At 45.8% G+C, this 16,745-nt stretch overlaps 1 protein-coding gene across 5 annotated transcripts in view; it reads right to left on the bottom strand.

Annotated features, from left to right (window-relative positions):
• Positions 1–3,629: 3,629 nt before the first annotated feature.
• The window catches only part of BACH2 (BACH transcriptional regulator 2), a 393,216-nt gene continuing 380,100 nt past the window's right edge, over positions 3,630–16,745 (bottom strand). For all 5 annotated transcript variants that reach the window (XM_055433461.2, XM_088840711.1, XM_055433465.2 and 2 more), the window contains one exon: positions 3,630–9,847. In XM_055433461.2, the coding sequence (XP_055289436.1) occupies positions 9,362–9,847 (486 nt within the window). In that variant the 3' untranslated portion in view covers positions 3,630–9,361. The remainder of the gene's footprint in view (positions 9,848–16,745) is intronic.

Here is a 16,745-nt window from a genome sequence, read left to right as displayed (position 1 = left end):
AGAAGGCACTGAACACTTCTTATAGAACAGTGAGGCACAGATGGCTGTGATGTCCACTAACTCCAATCTGTGAGGCTGGTTGGCTGGTTGTTATTGTCTGAGTTCTGAGAATCATAAAGGTGGGGTGAATTCCCAAAGCAGGAGACACTTAGCTCCTCCATCCTCCATCTCATGGCCAGACTCTCCTATCTCTGGCCACACACCTTGTAACAAAGGTTTCAGGTTATCAGAATCAGTTTGTTCCAAAGGCACAAAATCCACACTCCTTAACCTGCACGTGGAGCCTTCATGGACTGGCTCCTGCCTCACGTTCATTCCCTCCCTCTTGGTTTCTCCTGTACTCTTTGAGTAAAGCAGATTGCCCTCCCAGTGTGATGGACCAGCAGCCAATTTGTTGAGAGCCTGCACAGAATAAAAAGTTTGAGGAAGGATAAATTTGCTTTCTCTACTTGAGCTGGAATGTCAGTCTTCTCCCTTGGACTGGGACTTACATCACTGACTCTATAGTTCTCAAAACCATACCACTGGCTTCCCTGGGCCTCCAGCTAACAAAAGGTCTAGATTGTGAAATTTCTTAGCCTCCATAATTGTATGCACCAATACCAACAAATCATCCAGTCTATCAATCAGTCAACCTGTATCTGACTTGCTAACAAAATCTCCTATTGGTTCTGTCTCTCTGGAGAACACTATCCTGGATAACTGCCTGGGATGTTGCAGAAGGGAGCTCAGCAGTGGCAGGGGCTGGTCTATGCTTCAAGCCCAAATGGCTCCTGAGTCTTCTCTGTTCTGAGTTTGCAGAGGAGAAAACGAGGTTTGGAGATGTGAATAAGTGTTCGGTCTTTTTTGCAGGAAGTTGGTAGAAGAGCCTGTGAAGACCAGGAGGATGAAAATGACGCCAGGGCCAAGCCCAATTAGGTACCATTTTCAGGGGCATTCCATATTCCAGGTGCTTAAGTCACATTATCTATAACCTATACAACTGTGTAAAGTTGTTGTTTGTCCCCCTTTTATAGATCAAAGAAGGCTCAGAGAGATCAAGTAACTTGCCCCATAGCTAAATTCTGGCTGAAGTCCCTGTTTTACAGCTGGAATTCAAACCCAGATCTTGTTGCTCTAAGGCCCATACTCCCCATGCTGTCTCTTGCCCATAACCATCAGCAGCCCCTGCACAATGCTTTATTGACACATTTGTCTACTTGACTAGCCTATGAAAACTTTAAGGGTAAGGCTGTGCATTTTAAATCTTGGATACCCAGTATGTAGCCCAGTGGTGGTTGAGCGAACATATGTTTATGTATAGAGACCAGCCACTACCCATCGCTTCCAACTCTCCAGTCTGTTCCTTATTCCCTGGTGTCCTGTCCTTTCTTATCAACACATTAATTATGAGACTCAGAAGCCTACACAGCACTGTTCTCCATCTCTCCTGCACCCCTCCTTTTTTTGTAATTTAAATTTTCTTCACTCTCCAAAGCCTTTATAGGGTCATGAACTGTACTGCACAAATAGAGATTAAAAAAAAAAAGTTAAAACGACACAGTGTAAAATGTAATGCTTCCAGTAAATGCTGCTGTATCTCTGAAGGTTTCCAGGCATTGCTTTAGGATGAAAATCAGTGCCTCAGGGGTACTTCTCTTCAAGAGGAGAGAGTGAAAACTAACCATGAAGAAACAGTCCTACCTCTTTCTGGTTGAGCAGACCTTCAGACCCAAGTAGATGTCCAGATATGTAGGAGCAGGGGTGGGGGAGGGGACAGAAGGGATGATGCTATTGATTCAAATGAAAGGAAAGACACTTTCACAATGAGATGTGGGAAGTGCAGCTTTCTCCGTCCCTCTGGACCTTGATTCCCTGATACCAGGAAGTATGATAATTTATTTATGCCAGGAAGACAGAGGTGCTCAGTGCAGAGAATTGGAAGCCCATTCCACTCTGGACACCATCACAAGCTTGTGGGAGACATGGAGTATGGTCATGGTAATGTATCCTAACTGAGGGGCTGGGGTGATGAGCTGCAGAGAGTGGAAAGTTCTAGAACTATTTCCAAGAACAGCTCAGTTTTTTCCAAACAACATGCAATAGACCTGCTGGCAGGGAGAAGGCAGACGGAGACTCCTCACTGTGCTCTAGAAGTAGATTCGATTCACACCTAAGGTGCACATTCAAAGTAGGGGAGCGCGGGACTTCCCTGGTGGCCTAGTGGCTAAGACTCCATGTTCCCAATGCAGGAGCCCTGGGTTCGACCCCTGGTCAGAAAAGTAGATCCCACATGCCACAATTTAAAAAAAAATGACCATGTATGTCACAACTAGAAAGAGCCTTCATGCCACAAGACCAGATGCAGCCAGATTAATTAACTTAAAAAAACGAAGTAGGAAAGAGAATGACTGCTGCCCATCTGGGGCTGGGTGGTGTTTGAATGCTTCCCTTCTGCAGGATGGAAGAGCCTTATTCTGTATGAAACCACAGTGGTCATTCCCTGCCACAAGCACTAAAGTCAGGTGGAAAGTGCAAATGACCATTGGTTCTAAATGAACAGGTTTACCTACAGAGAATTTTGGGATCATGACCCATCCTTTCTCCAGAATGGACTGAATAACTTCATGCCTTCAGGCAAAGGACTCTTTTCTTAACTTCTGACACCTGATGCAAAGAATGGACTCAACTGAAAAGACCCTGATGCTGGGAAAGATTGAAGGCGGGAGGAGAAGGGAACGACAGAGGATGAGATGGTTGGATGGCAGCACCAACTCAATGGACATGAGTTTGAGTAAACGCCAGGAGTTGGGGGACAGGGAGGCCTGTCGTGCTGCAGTCCATGGGGTCACAGAGTTGGACACGATTGAGCGGCTGAACTGAACTGAATTGACACCTGAGGTGTCTGGACTGTGGTGATTTCACAACAGAGACTATTTGCTAATCCTGTTAGATGCTCCCTGAAGCTCTGCCTCAGTGGGGAGCCCATGGAGGGAGTAGAGTTTGGCAGCTGGAGTTGGGCACTTCCAGAAGCTCAGATCCCAGCAGCTCTGCTAGCTCCTGCTATCACGTGACACCATCCTCACTGCCAGACCACTCGAGTCCAGCGTACTCAGGTCATCTGGGCTGCCCTCTGTTCAGTATCTCGTTTTCCCTGTACAGCAAAATTCAGACTCAAGTGACCAAATTATTCTTTGGCTTAGCTGTATTTCTGCCCTAACCACAATTCTAAACTCTCTGCCCTGCAATTCACTGTATCTGGCATTGGTTTTTCCTTTTCCCCATTTGCATTCATTCAGCTTTTTATTTTCACTTAAACCTATTATTATGAGATATAGATTCACACACCTTATTAAGAAACAATATTCTTCACCCAGCTTCCCCCAATGGTGACTTTCTGCCTAATTATAGCACAATATCAAAACCAGGAAACTAGGTTTAGTGCCTTTTGTCTACTCTCAAAGGCATTAGGGATTTTTTAAATTGAGAGTTGAAGAATCGCATTAGCATTATCACATTTTTAAGATTTCTTATCAGATTAATCAGGTAGCAGGTAAGGGTCCAAACAAGGAAGAGGCATGGCCTCTCTCAAAGGAAACGGTTCTGAAGGCCTCTGGCTCTATAATCACCAACACAGGGATCACATAAAATCAGTTTACAATGCGTAATGATATGTCTTTATTTCATCAACAGAAATGGTGTCTAGACAAAATTCAGTTAACACTAGCAATTCAATTGAGTGAATTTTTTTTTTTTGCACAATAGTGTATTTACAAAGAGTAAATGAAGTTTCAATTCATTACTTCATAGCAATGCTTTTTTTTTCCCAAAAAAGGTAAAAATTCTTACAGAGAATAAGCATCAACAGCCATTTCATTTTTACAATAAAAACCACAAGAAAAAACCACAATCACTTAGGAAATAAAAAGACAAGCCTAAGAACTAGTACAACAAAATGATGCATTGAATTAAGTTACATTAATCGCATAGAATCTGTGTAAAAAGTATGTAGAAAAACACCTGATGTAACCTGTTACAGTCGTTGACCAGTTATGAGAGGTACAGAGGGTTATACAGGTAGATATGTGTGAAAACTGTCCGTATTGTTCGACCTGGGGAGGAGGAGGAGAGGGGCAGTAGCCCCTTGCATACACTGAGAAAACCCTGTTTTGAAAATGGCCTCTGGAGTTTGTAAGGCATAGATTGGAGGTGCGATTGCGTTAGACTGGTTCTGGAACAAATTCTCAAGGGTGCATAGGACCTCACAAGCAAAGGTGGCACTTGCCTCGAATGGCTCACCATGTCTAACCAGCGCCCGAAGCTCCTGAACGCCCATGGAAGCGTCCGGATCACTCACTCGAAGCGGCAGGTCTTTTCCATCGGGGCGGGAATGGGCCTGTCAGCGTTCACACGTGCACAATGCATTGTTAGGACTCCCGTGGAGGTCACCCCTCTGCCTCCAGGCATGTTTTGGTAGAAGACTTAGCATCAAACTGTAGGAAGAAAAACCTCTCTGTCCAAATCCCTTCACTCTTTCCTGTCCCCACAGGAGCGCCTGGTGTTACAGTTGAGTCTACTGGAAATGCATACTCTGGGTGCACTTCTGTGTCTAAGGAGGCCCCTGTGTTATCTGAGATCAGTCCACTGGAATGGAAAGGAAAGTCAAGGTTGGTTGTCCATTGCTGGAGAGTGAAACGCACATACCATGTCACAACAGGAAGTCAGAGCGATGAAAGTGGGCTTCTGCCACTGAGTGGGCTTTCTTCACAACATGGCAGCATCCTTGTCATATGACAATGAAAATGCACTGATACTCATTTGCTATAAATACTACCTCCCAAGGTGGAGTTTAGGAAAATACTATACACTTACTTTTCTTTGCAAGAAATGTTTCTGCACCGTCAGTCGAATAATTTATCCTCCATCTGCTGCAATAGGTTTTTTTCTATGTACAAAGACTACTTGCACACACTATTTGTGTACAAATATATGTTATTCTGCAGCATCCGTCTTTGATGCTTGGGTCAGGAGATAGCTTGGGCAGTATTCGGCACACACAGCTTACACACAGGATGCCTCCAGGCACACAGAATGCCTGCATGAATTCCAATTCCACACAGGCTTCCCACTGAGCACTGACTATCCAGTAAGGAACCCACAGCAAAATCCTCAATTTGGGGAAGAAAGACTAACTCATGATCCAGTGAATAGCTTTATTCTTTAAAAAAAAAAATTGTGTATCTTTGACTATTTATAGTGATTTGAGGACAAAACTTCATTCTTTTTGCCGTCTTGATCGGCAACTCCTCCAACAAATGTTAAGTACTAGTGGAGCAGTTTGAAGTCATTTATTAAGTGGCTCCTAGTTGAAATGGGGTATAATGTACAGAGCTAGGGAACCAACAGGGAGTCTAAAGAGCTTTGCAGGCTTTTACTCATTTTGAGAGGATTATGCTACATAATCTAGCACATGAATCAGCTTGAAGGGGCAAGTGGGTTCTTCAAAAATGTATATTTTCACACCTTTGTCTGTTCATTTCTTCTTCTTTAACGGCAATTATAAAGCATTTAGAGAGAAAGTGTAGGTTTAGACCTCCTGACAATAGCACTGGACTTCGGTGTGCCCACTGGTTTTTAGAAGTCCCCTCATGCGAATTCTGTCGCTGCTCCCTGCCTTCCTACACAGTAATCATCAGCACCCCCCTCTTTTTTTTTTTACTTCCTTGGGAAAGCAACACAAGGATTAAATCCAAAATCATCATAGTGCATCTTGAAAGCAGCATACCTTTAGAAATACAGTTAATAAATTACTTGTACACTATACAAAATACCCTTCCCTACGGCAGCATCACCTCTGATGCCTGAGTCATTAATAAGGGAACCCAGAAGAGGAGCAGGTGGCCTCGTCACTTTTCCAGCTTTTTGTTTGTTTGTTTTTGCCATGGTTTTGTTCCAGAATCAGTATGTCATGAAGTTATTTTATTCAAGGCACCCCCAGAAACGCAGAGAAACAGACATATACAGCAAAGTACGCACCTGCCTAAGCCGGACCAATCTGAACGAAGTGAGGTTGTCTGGAGACACAAGTAGAAAAAAGGCAGATCCGAGGGGAGGACTAGTTTCAGGCAGATGTTAAGTAGCCATAGGACCACCTCCGTCGTCCCTGCTGCAGCAGCCCATGCCTACTCCGGCCGCTTGGAGACACAATTTCCTGTCACAAGGACCCTCCTGAATATTTCATGGCTGGAATATAGATGCCAGAGTTCTTTTTATCTGTAAGGATAGAACCTTAATGGGGCAACTAGATGTCACCATTCCACACAAACACTATTCCTTGCTGTTAACTTACTTTTCTCTTTCATGAAAGACTTGGGTTGCACTGATGGATCCCAGGAAAAGGAGACAGGCTGGTTTTAAAACTCCACTTGAGGCAACCCGGACCCTGGTCCCCAGCTAGTCCTCCCTTTGAATCAACCTGGACATAATCTTGACAAGCACATGGTTCAGACCAGTAAGAGACACAGACACGTCACGTCAACAACTGAAAAAAGCCAGTTGCTGTTCCTGGTGGACAGTGAACCAAATTCCAACAACTTGTTCAAATCGAAAGACAGTTTCTCCAGCAGTGTTTTTGAGTGGTTCCCATGGCAGGCATAGCGAGGGTGTGGTTAGGGAAGAGGAAGACATTTGAGGCAGGGGCTGGCCGGCGGGGGCCATGGGCTGAGTTGGGGGTAGAGAAATACAGGAAACCCCCTCCCCAGCTGGAAGCCAGCAGCGCAGGACAAAGGAAAGCGGGGCACTCAGAACGCGATCAAGACGACCAGATGCACATGAGTGGGTACCAGGGTCAGTCACAGCAATGAGCCAGTTTGGACCTGGTTATGATATGAGCAGAAAACATTCCTTTTTTAAAAGACGAGGAGTTCACTTAAAAAAGGCAACAAGAGAGTTAAACAAACAAAGAAACAAAAAAAACCTTTTAGCCAACTCTTCCACCAGAACACACACCTATGATGGATCACGGCATTCACATTGAGTTTAAATTAGAGCTGTCACCAGTTTTCCCCAAAGGCAAACCTCACAGAGAAGCACAGAACTAGGCCAAGAAATTCCAACAGCCACAACATAAACTGTAGCTGCGACTCAGAGCAGGAGCAAAATGTATCTTAGACAAGTGCATACACACACACACACACACACACACACGAGGAAAAACAAAAAGCCAGAGGCAGGTTCTAAAAGTGGAACTATTTTCAAAGAAAAGCCTTTTTTTTTTTTAACCCTACCGCATGAACCAACAAATTTCTGGCATTCATACATATTTAAACATTTAGCACTAATATTTGTACAGAAAAAAGTTAATAATACTAAAACATGTTACTATGATTTCACTTTTCGCCTATGTCATATACTAATTTCCCCTTTCACATGCAGCTTTAATATCGTCCAAACAATGGCACAAATGAAGAAACAAAATCAACCATCTAGTCCCCACGGCCCACCACCCCATCCCCACATTAAACTGTTCGGGACTCCTCCCCGCAGCCGAGCTGGAGGACCCACAGGAAGGGGGGTGCTGACCTCTCCCCCAGCACAGGCTTCAAGGGGTCTGCACCCCTTCCTGTAAACACAGCCAAGGGCCCAACGCCCCCTGAGCCAAGGGAAGCCGCTCTCTGTGGGTTGCAAGCCAACCAGTTTTGCAGCAAAAGAAGGAAATCATCATCAGGAGAGAGTAGGGAGGTGCGTGGTGGGGGTAAGAGACAGGGAGGGCTCCTGGATGCATCGTGTCCAAAGCCTCAGAATGAACTCTGCCTTCAGACGAAGAGGACTGGTGGGAAAACCTCAGGATGCAACTCAAAGCATTTGGAGAAAGAAGGGAGAAAGAAATGTTTTTGTCTGCGCCAGGAACAGACTTCAGGCTACAACTGTCCTGCTCTCTCCTACTTGTGCGGGGCCAGCGGCATTAACCCCAGGACAGCCGCATAAAGGTGGGACCCCCAGGGCGGTGACTCAAACCCCCTCAGGTGAGTCCTGGGGGAGGCAGGTCCGGGGCTGGGTGGCCAAGCAGCTAAGTCCTTTGAAGGAGAAGTTCCTACTGTCCTATACATCCAGAGCAGGCAGAGGCCTGGGACAGTGTTGAAATGAATGGGACTTACTCCCTGGCTGAGAAACCAGTTCTAACTTGGTATCTAGGGGCCAAAGCCTGCTGAGTTCCGGTATAACATCATGATTCCCGCTGTTTCAATGCACTTTCCAGTGAGATGTCCAAACTCTTTCCCCACTTAGAAATCTGAACATCAACTCTGAACTCTCTGCAATTTAACCTTGCTTAGGAAAAGGTGGGGAGGAGGTGAAATAGAAAAATATTCAAGCAGATTATTGTCTACATCCTAGGATGAATTCATTATTTGGCAAGATTGTTTTTCCTACATAATTATCACCTGAGTGCTTTTTTTTTTTTAATTAGCTGTTTTACTTTTTGAAGTAAGAGCAAAGAATATACAGTTTACTTGAGTTATACTGAAGTGACAACTTCATTTAAGAAAATAGGTTTGACCCAAAACTCAGTGCAAGTGGCAAAGTTGACCTTGACTGTACAGTATCCGCAAAAAAAAAAAACAAACAAAAAAAACCCCACGATACTCAACTGGCACCATCTGATAGTGCCCAAATCAAACCAAGCCAACAAAAAATAAAAGGTCTGAAATAAAATGTCAAAGAAAGCTTCCAACACTGAATTCTGTCCATAAATAAGCACAACTTGAACTGTGAAGCAAGAAAAACGATCAGGTTAACAGTTACAAACCGGTTCTAGCATCAGAGACAAAAGAAGAGGAATGTTGGAACCTGTTTATAAACGAGAAACCAAGTTTCCAGTTTTAGGATGAGAAAATTGAGGCATGCAGGACTTTTGCATATGGAGAGAGATAATATATTTCATATATATTATATATATAATATGTACAGTCTAGCTATAAAACTTTGATGTGTATAGAAGCTGTCTTCCATGAAAAAAGTTGAACATTCAGAAGAAATTCCTGAGATAGGGTTTGTGACATGGGCCACTGAGAAAAGAAATCCGTGGTTGGGTCCTAGAGGTGTTATAGTCTATCCCTGTAAAGACTGAAATGAACCCACAGACAGACAGTGTTACCACCGTCGTCTTTCCTTGCCTGAACAAGGGGTAGCACCATTGTGAAGGTAACTATATGTCGCTCCTGCTTGAAGGGAGGAGAGAATACTAAGAAACAGTATTGCTGCTAAGACCGCTGTAGTGTGCACCAGATTCCTTCTCGGTTCTTCCAGACGACAGACGAACAGCACTGCAGGCTGACCCAAGGACACCTGTGTGGGAGAGGGCTGAGAACTCGGAGGCAGGCCGTCACTGGGTGTAATCTTTCCTGGGTTGTTCATCTGTTGTACACTTATCAGTCATTTCCTGGCAGAAGTCCACGGTCACCGTTTGGCTCCTGGGTTCCAGGGGAGGCCCTCTCTCAGAGAAGGTGCCTGGGTCAGTGCCTTCCAGCCTCCGGGCAGAAGTACAGTTCTCTGAGGCGTTGTTGGGGGCCCAGGGCGGGCCGGGGGCCGCTGCCCCCTGCTCCAAGCAGCAGGGCGCACTTTCCCCTACCGCACACTGAGGGGCGGCAAGGTTCTGCTCCACGCTCAGGGGTGTGGGGTTAATACTGGGGGCTGTGGGAAGACCCACGGGTCTGAGGACAGGGCAGTACCGATGCAGGGCCTGGATCTGCTCAGGGCTCTGGATGTCTCGGCAGACTTCCTGGGAGAGGCAAGAGAAGTTGTCCAGCAGTTCTCCCATGCATGCTTTCAGTTGATTCCTCTCTGACAACAGCTTCTCTTTCTCACACACCTGGATAAGACAGGAAAAAGAGGAGACCTGATCCAGCCTGAATGGGAGGAGCCGAGACCCTGTGTTCCGTGCGGGGGTTCCTACTTCAGTTTTTTACATCCTACATTAGACTGTAACTCAAGAATGACTGGGGCTTCCCCAGTGCCTCAGTGGTAAAGAATCTGCCTGCAATGCAGGAGCCACAGGAGACACGGGTTCGAACTCTATGTCAGGAAGATCCGCTGGAGGAAGGCATTGCAAGTTACTCTAGTATTCTTGCCTGGACAATCCCATGGACAGAGGAGCCTGGTGGGCTACAATCCATGGGGTCGCAAAGAGTTGGACATGACTGAAGCAACTTGGCATGCATTCATTCATGAATGACTAGGTCAGAATCTAGAAACTTAAAAGCTCCCTATCCAGGGAGCCAGGACCCATACTTTAGCCATGTCTCCCATCTGGGCAGCCCACTGAGATGTGCCAGCATCCCTGACACCTTCCCTGTGGCAGCTCTTCATCCTTCTCTAAGGTCTGGCCAAAAAAGTGAAAGTGAAACTTGCTCAGTCTTGTCTGACTCTTTGCGACCCCATGGGCTATATAGTCCATGGAATTCTCCAGGCCAAAATACTGGAGTGGGTAGCTGTTCCCTTCTCCAGGGGATCTTCCCAACCCAGGGATTGAACCCAGGTGTCCCCCATTGCAGGTAGATTCTTCATCAGCTGAGCCACCAGGGAAGTCCTGGCCAAGCAACCAGCAAAGTCTCCACCCACCAGAAAACTGTAGACAATCAAGGTTCCAGTTTCCTGATATCTGGGGTTTGAGGAGAATCAACTGGAAAACTCTCAGTTCCCAACCTTATAGTTGAAAATCTCCCCCAGCTACATTAGGGTTTGATTTCTGAAGGTTAAAAATAACTGACCAATTCCAACTATAAGACATTCTGTAAAAAGGCAAAACTATAGAGACACAAAAGGATCAGTGTCTGCCAGGGGTTGGGGTTGGGGAAGGAGGAGGGAATAACTGAAACACAGAGGACTTTAGGGCATGCAACACGTCACTGTTGCAGCAAATACATATCATTATACACTTGTCCCGGAGAAGGCAATGGCAAGCCACTCCAGTACTCTTGCCTAGAAAATCCCATGGACAGAGGAGCCTGGTGGGCTGCAGTCCATGGGGTCGCTACTAGTCGGACACGACTGAGCGACTTCACTTTCACTTTTCACTTTCACACATTGGAGAAGGAAATGGCAACCCGCTCCAGTGTTCTTGCCTGGAGAATCCCAGGGACGGTGGAGCCTGGTCGGCTGCCGTCTATGGGGTCGCACAGAGTCGGACACGACTGAAGCGACTTAGCAGCAGCAGCAGCATACATTTGTCCAAACCCACAGAACGTCTAACATCAAGAGTGAGCCCTGAGGTAAATTATGGACTTTGAGTGATTACAATTTATCAATACAAACTCACCCACTGCAACAAACACACCACTCTGAGAAGACTGTGAGTGAGCAGAGGGAGGGAGCAGGTGGGAACTCTTATTTTCCCTTCAATTTTTCTGTGAACCTAAAACTTCTCTAAAAAAGCAAGTCTATTAAAAAAAAAACATGAAAATTGCAAAAAAAATTCAACCACTGCAGTTTCTTATGGTTCACCCTATATCAGCACGCTCTTGGCCTTTGCAGCAGATGGACTGAACACAGCGGGTCCTCTTATGCTGGCTGAGGACTGTGTAGTGAGTCTCAAGGACCCACTCTCTCTGGACATGGAAAGTGCCCACAGAGGTGCTAAGGCAGGCTTAGTGTACAAGCCCAGGGTTCTGAGATGTTCCTCAGAAAAAATGCCACATAGACTCCAGTGTTACTAAAATTCATCACCCTATCAGAGAGAGGAATGTGGTCATAACTATCTGTGTAAGGACAGAACATAAGGAATCTCCCTGAAATGCACTGCTGTGACATGGATGGAGAAACTGGACATTTGAAGGGGTGTGAAGTGAGTCCTGGCCCTTTGCAAGGGTATGCTGAGGGCTGAGGGGTGGATGAGAGAGGATGGGAAAGAGAGAGAGAAGAGGGAAGAGAGGGACAGAGGTCGAGCAAGAGAGAGCGAGGCAGACATACGACCACGGGGGCTCCTACATGGGAACGGCACGTGCGGAAACACGAATGCAGTCTGGCAGGCAGTGTGCGCATGTGTGTCGGAGATAGAGATTTACACGGGGAAAGGGCACCTGCTAAAATATTTATAAATTTATCAAGAAAACATGTTTTAAAGATGAAAAATAAACAGATGAACACGTGCAACTCGAGAGAGAAATACATTTTGCAAGTTTGCAAAAAAGCAGAGTGAGTGCCATGCGGGAGACCGGTGGGAGTGCGTGGGCAGGACCAGCTTGTGGACACAGCCCCCCAGGGGCCTGGTGGAAGCGGAGGTAAGGAATAAAACACATCCGGAGGGCTCCCAAGGAAAGGACATCTTACACCAGTAGCTGTGCAGCATGGACCTCCTTCCCTGGACCTGCAACTCAGCAAACTGAGAGGCAATATTACCCCGGGGAAGGATCTCAGTATCAATTCTGCTACATCTTCTTGGCCAAGTCACCAAAACCTCCACGCCCACTGACCTGCAACTTGTCCTGGGCCACTTTCTATAAGGAAGAAAATGAAATGCTGCATGTGGCAGTGTTTTGGCTCTCTGCAGGAAAGGCCGTATAAATCCAGGCCTCGGTTAACAGCAGGATGCTTTAAGTCACAGGTGTACTGTGGATGAGCACGTGACACTTGCATTCTGCAGGGAAGGTAGCACATTATTCAAGGGGTTTCCAAAAAGGCAAGCGGAGAACTTGGAGATGCCCTCTGGTTTCAGCTGAGCAATATCAGCACAGAGCTTTAAGTTTGTGCCGGATGTGTGGCTTAGACTTTTTCAATTTGTTCCATATGACATGAGTACACAGAGAAGAGAGCTAATTACAAAAAAGCAGGCATTTCTCAAATATGGGTGATCAGACTTATTCTGGTACCTGAAAAACAGCGCCGGGCCAGAATTACCATAGGCATATGCCTAAGGCTCGATGGCTTATCCCCAGCAGGCGCAGCCTCGCCTGAATATCTAGCTAAGCCATGCAGGCTTCCAGAAGTCCAGCACTCACCAGCAGCAGTATCTGGCTTCCTGATGTCAGCTTAAATTAAACATTTTTGTTGCTGTTGTTACATGTGTGTGCTCAGTCGCTCAATTGTGTCCAACTCTTTGGGACCCCATGGATTGCAGCCCTCCAGGCTCCTCTGCCCATGGGATTCTCCAGGCAAAAATACTGGAGTGGGTTGCCATGCCCTCCTCCAGGGGATCTTTCTGGCCCAGGAATCGACTCTGCATTTCTGACATTGCCTGCATTGGTAGGAGGGTTCTTTACCACTAGCACCACCTGGGAAGCCTTATCATTGTTGTTGTTAGAAAAACATTAAAGAAAAATTTGAAAAAAAGAAGAAATTTTCAATCCCAGGACTCAGTCACAATTTCCAATACATTTTAGGGCAACAGACATCTCCTGAGAGGCTTCAGTGGACTTGCATTGGAGACTCAGAGATCATCAAGACTGTCCTTGTCATGAGAAATCTACAGTCTAGGGCCGGGATTGAGGAGACAGACAGATACACAAATAATGCAAGACTAATGTGATAAGTACGCAGTCAGGTGTCAGAAAGGGCTCCAAGGATAGAGACTCAGCCTCACCAAAGACTCAGGAAAGGGGCTTCTAGGAGGAGACAGTAACCTGACTCTTAGGGAACAAAAGACACAGATTAAAAAAAAAAACAGTTGAGGACTGTCCCAGGGAGAGGAGACACAGCAGAGGCAGGAACACAGAGGTGGGAGCAGCAGATGGGGCCGGGGGAGGTGCACCCAGTTTGATTGTATTAGGGGTCCAGTCCAGGAAGGGAGTGGAAGGTGACACTAGAGGGGTAGATCGAGTCACGGACAGCACAGCGCATCCTGTTGAGGAACCTGGCCTTTATTGTGTAGGTGATGGGAGCTGCTGAACACGGGTAAATCGTCCCTGCTTGGTGGGTGTTAATTAGATTAAAAAGAAAACAAAACATGACGTCCAGAACTATCTTCAGAACAGGTAAGATTAAAAAAATTTTTCTTTAATTTTTTAATTGCTTTACAATCCTGTGTTAGTTTTTGCTGCATAGCAACGTGACTCAGCTATACCTACACATATATCCCCTCCCTTTAGAGCCTCATTCCCAGCCTCCACTCCCATCTTACCCCTGAAGGTTGTCACAGAGCACTGAGCTCAGCTCCCTGTGCTATCCAGCAGCCTCCCACTAGCTGTCTGTTTTACACATGGTAGCGTATATATGTAAGTGCTACTCTCTTGGTTCATCCCACCCTCTCCTTCTCCCACTGTCTCCACAAGTCCAGACAACAAGTAACATTTACTCAAAGTTTCTCAAGTGGGCCTTAGAGAGCATCACTATGATGCTAGTGGAGGTGATGGAATTCCAGTTGAGCTATTTAAAATCCTCAAAGATGATGCGGTGAAAGTGCTGCCCTCAATATGCCAGCAAATTTAGAAAACACAGCAATGGCCACAGGACTGGAAAAGGTCAGTTTTCATTCCAATCCCAAAGAAAGGTAATGCCAAAGAATGCTTAAACTACCACACAATTGCACTCATCTCACATGCTTGCAAAGTAATGCTCAAAATTCTCCAAGCCAGGCTTCAACAGTACATGAACAGTGAACTTCCAGATGTTCAAGCTGGATTTAGAAAAGGCAGAGGAACCAGAGATCAAATTGCCAGCATCCGTTGGATCACCGAAAAAGCAAGAGAGTTCCAGAAAAACATCTAGTAGTGCTTTATTGACTATGCTAAAGCCTTTGACTGTGTGGATCATAACAAACTGTGGAAAATTCTTCAAGAGATGGGAATACCAGACCACCTGACCTGCCTCCTGAGAAATCTGTATGCAGGTCAAGAAGCAACAGTTAGAACTGTACATGGAACAACAGACTGGTTCCAAACTGGGAAAGGAGTACATCAAGGCTGTATATTGTCACCCTGCTTATTTAACTTACATGCAGAGTACATCACGAGAAATGCTGGGCTGGATGAAGCAAAAGCTGGAATCAAGATTGCCGGGAGAAATATCAATAACTTCAGATATGCAGATGACACCACCCTTATGGCAGAAAGCGAAGAACTAAAGAGCCTCTTGATGAAAGTGGAAGAGAAGAGTGAAAGAGCTGGCTTAAAACTCAACATTCAGAAAGCTAAGATCATGGCATCTGGTCCCATCACTTCATGGCAAATCAATGGGGAAACAATGGAAACAGTGAGAAACTTTATTTTTGGGGTTCCAAAATCACTGCAGATGGTGACAGCAGCCTTGAAATTAAAAGATGCTTGCTCCTTGGAAGAAAAGTTATGACCAGCCTAGACAGCATATTAAAAAGCAGGAGCAATACTTGGCCGACAAAGGTCTGTCTAGTCAAAACTACTTTTTCTTTCCAGCAGTCATGTATGGATGTGAGAGTTGGGACTATAAAGAAAGCTGAGTGCTTAAGAATTGATGCTTCTGAACTGTGATGTTGGAGAAGACTCTTGAGAGTCCCTTGGACTGCAAGGAGATCCAATGATTTCCAAAGGAAATCAGTCCTAAATATTCATTGGAAGGACTGATGCTGAAACTGAAACTCCAATACTTTGGCCACCTGATGCGAAGAACTGACTCATTGGAAAAGACTGATGCTGCGAAAGACTGAAGGCGGGAGGAGAAGGGGACGACAGAGGATGAGATGGCTGGATGGCATCACCAACTCAATGGACATGAGTTTGAGTAAACTCCAGGAGTTGGTAATGGAAGGGAATCCTGGCATACTGCAGTCCATCGGGTCACAAAGAGTTGGACATGACTGAGTGACTGAATTGAACTGAACCTGAACTCTCAAATGTCTTATCTTGCTCTTAGGGTCTCGTCAGGACATTGGCTTATCATGAGGCAAAGGACTGTCGTGTATATCCTGAGGACCCAAACTCAGGTCTTGACCACAGTACGTGGCCTCCCTGTTCTTCAGGCTGCCACAGACATGGCACCTGGATGAATTTCTAGGATTGGGCCAGCAGGAAGGATGAGCTGAATGAAGCTGTACTGACTGCCTTCAAGGGTACAGTCAGGAACCAGAGGCCACTTGCATTTACTTCCTGTAGCTTAAGGTTGCTGATCCAGAAGGGAATGCAGACTTCAGAGTGAGGGGGTGGCTTGAAAGATCAGAGATTAGCCCCAGAGACAAAAGACTCCCAGGCACAGGAAGAGGTGACAACACTTTGAGGCAGAAGTGCAGAATTCAGGACCCCAGGGCTGCTGAAGGGCTTTAGATCAGGTGGCTGAGTGGTCCCTGGTGGCAGGTTGGCGTCCTGCCCCTAATCTACACCTCCGTGGGAGGCAGGAGAAAGCAGTGCAATAACAAGCTTTGGGATCAGACAACCAGACTTGCATTTAAGCTCCATCACATGGTGGGGAGTTACCAAACCTCTCTGCATTCTGGTTTCCTCCTCTGTGAATGGAGATAGAGTAGTACTTAAATCACAGGGCTGATGTGAGGATTACATGTGACATCTACAGAAAGAGATCAGCATAATACCTGGTCCACGTATGCAGCAATAAATGTTAGCTCTCAGCTCACACTGAATGGAAAATAAGAAGAATTATCTCTACGGGAGGGAAGGAACGGTAGTTTCAGATTAGCAGAGGCAAACTGTTATACATAGGATGGATGAACAACGAGGTCCTAGTATATAGCACAGGGAACTACATTCAATATCTTATGACAAACCATAACGGAAAAGAATATGAAAAAGTATACGCATATAACTGAGTCACTTTGCTGTACAAAAGAAACTAACACAACATTGTAAATC

This window comes from Moschus berezovskii, chromosome 10 (assembly GCF_049115385.1).
Source record: "Moschus berezovskii isolate FMDL1 chromosome 10, NW_MosBer_1.0, whole genome shotgun sequence".
Taxonomy (NCBI): Eukaryota; Metazoa; Chordata; class Mammalia; order Artiodactyla; family Moschidae; genus Moschus; species Moschus berezovskii.
The sequence above is the reverse complement of the archived record's forward strand: the minus strand, read 5'-3'. Positions and strand labels throughout refer to the sequence as shown.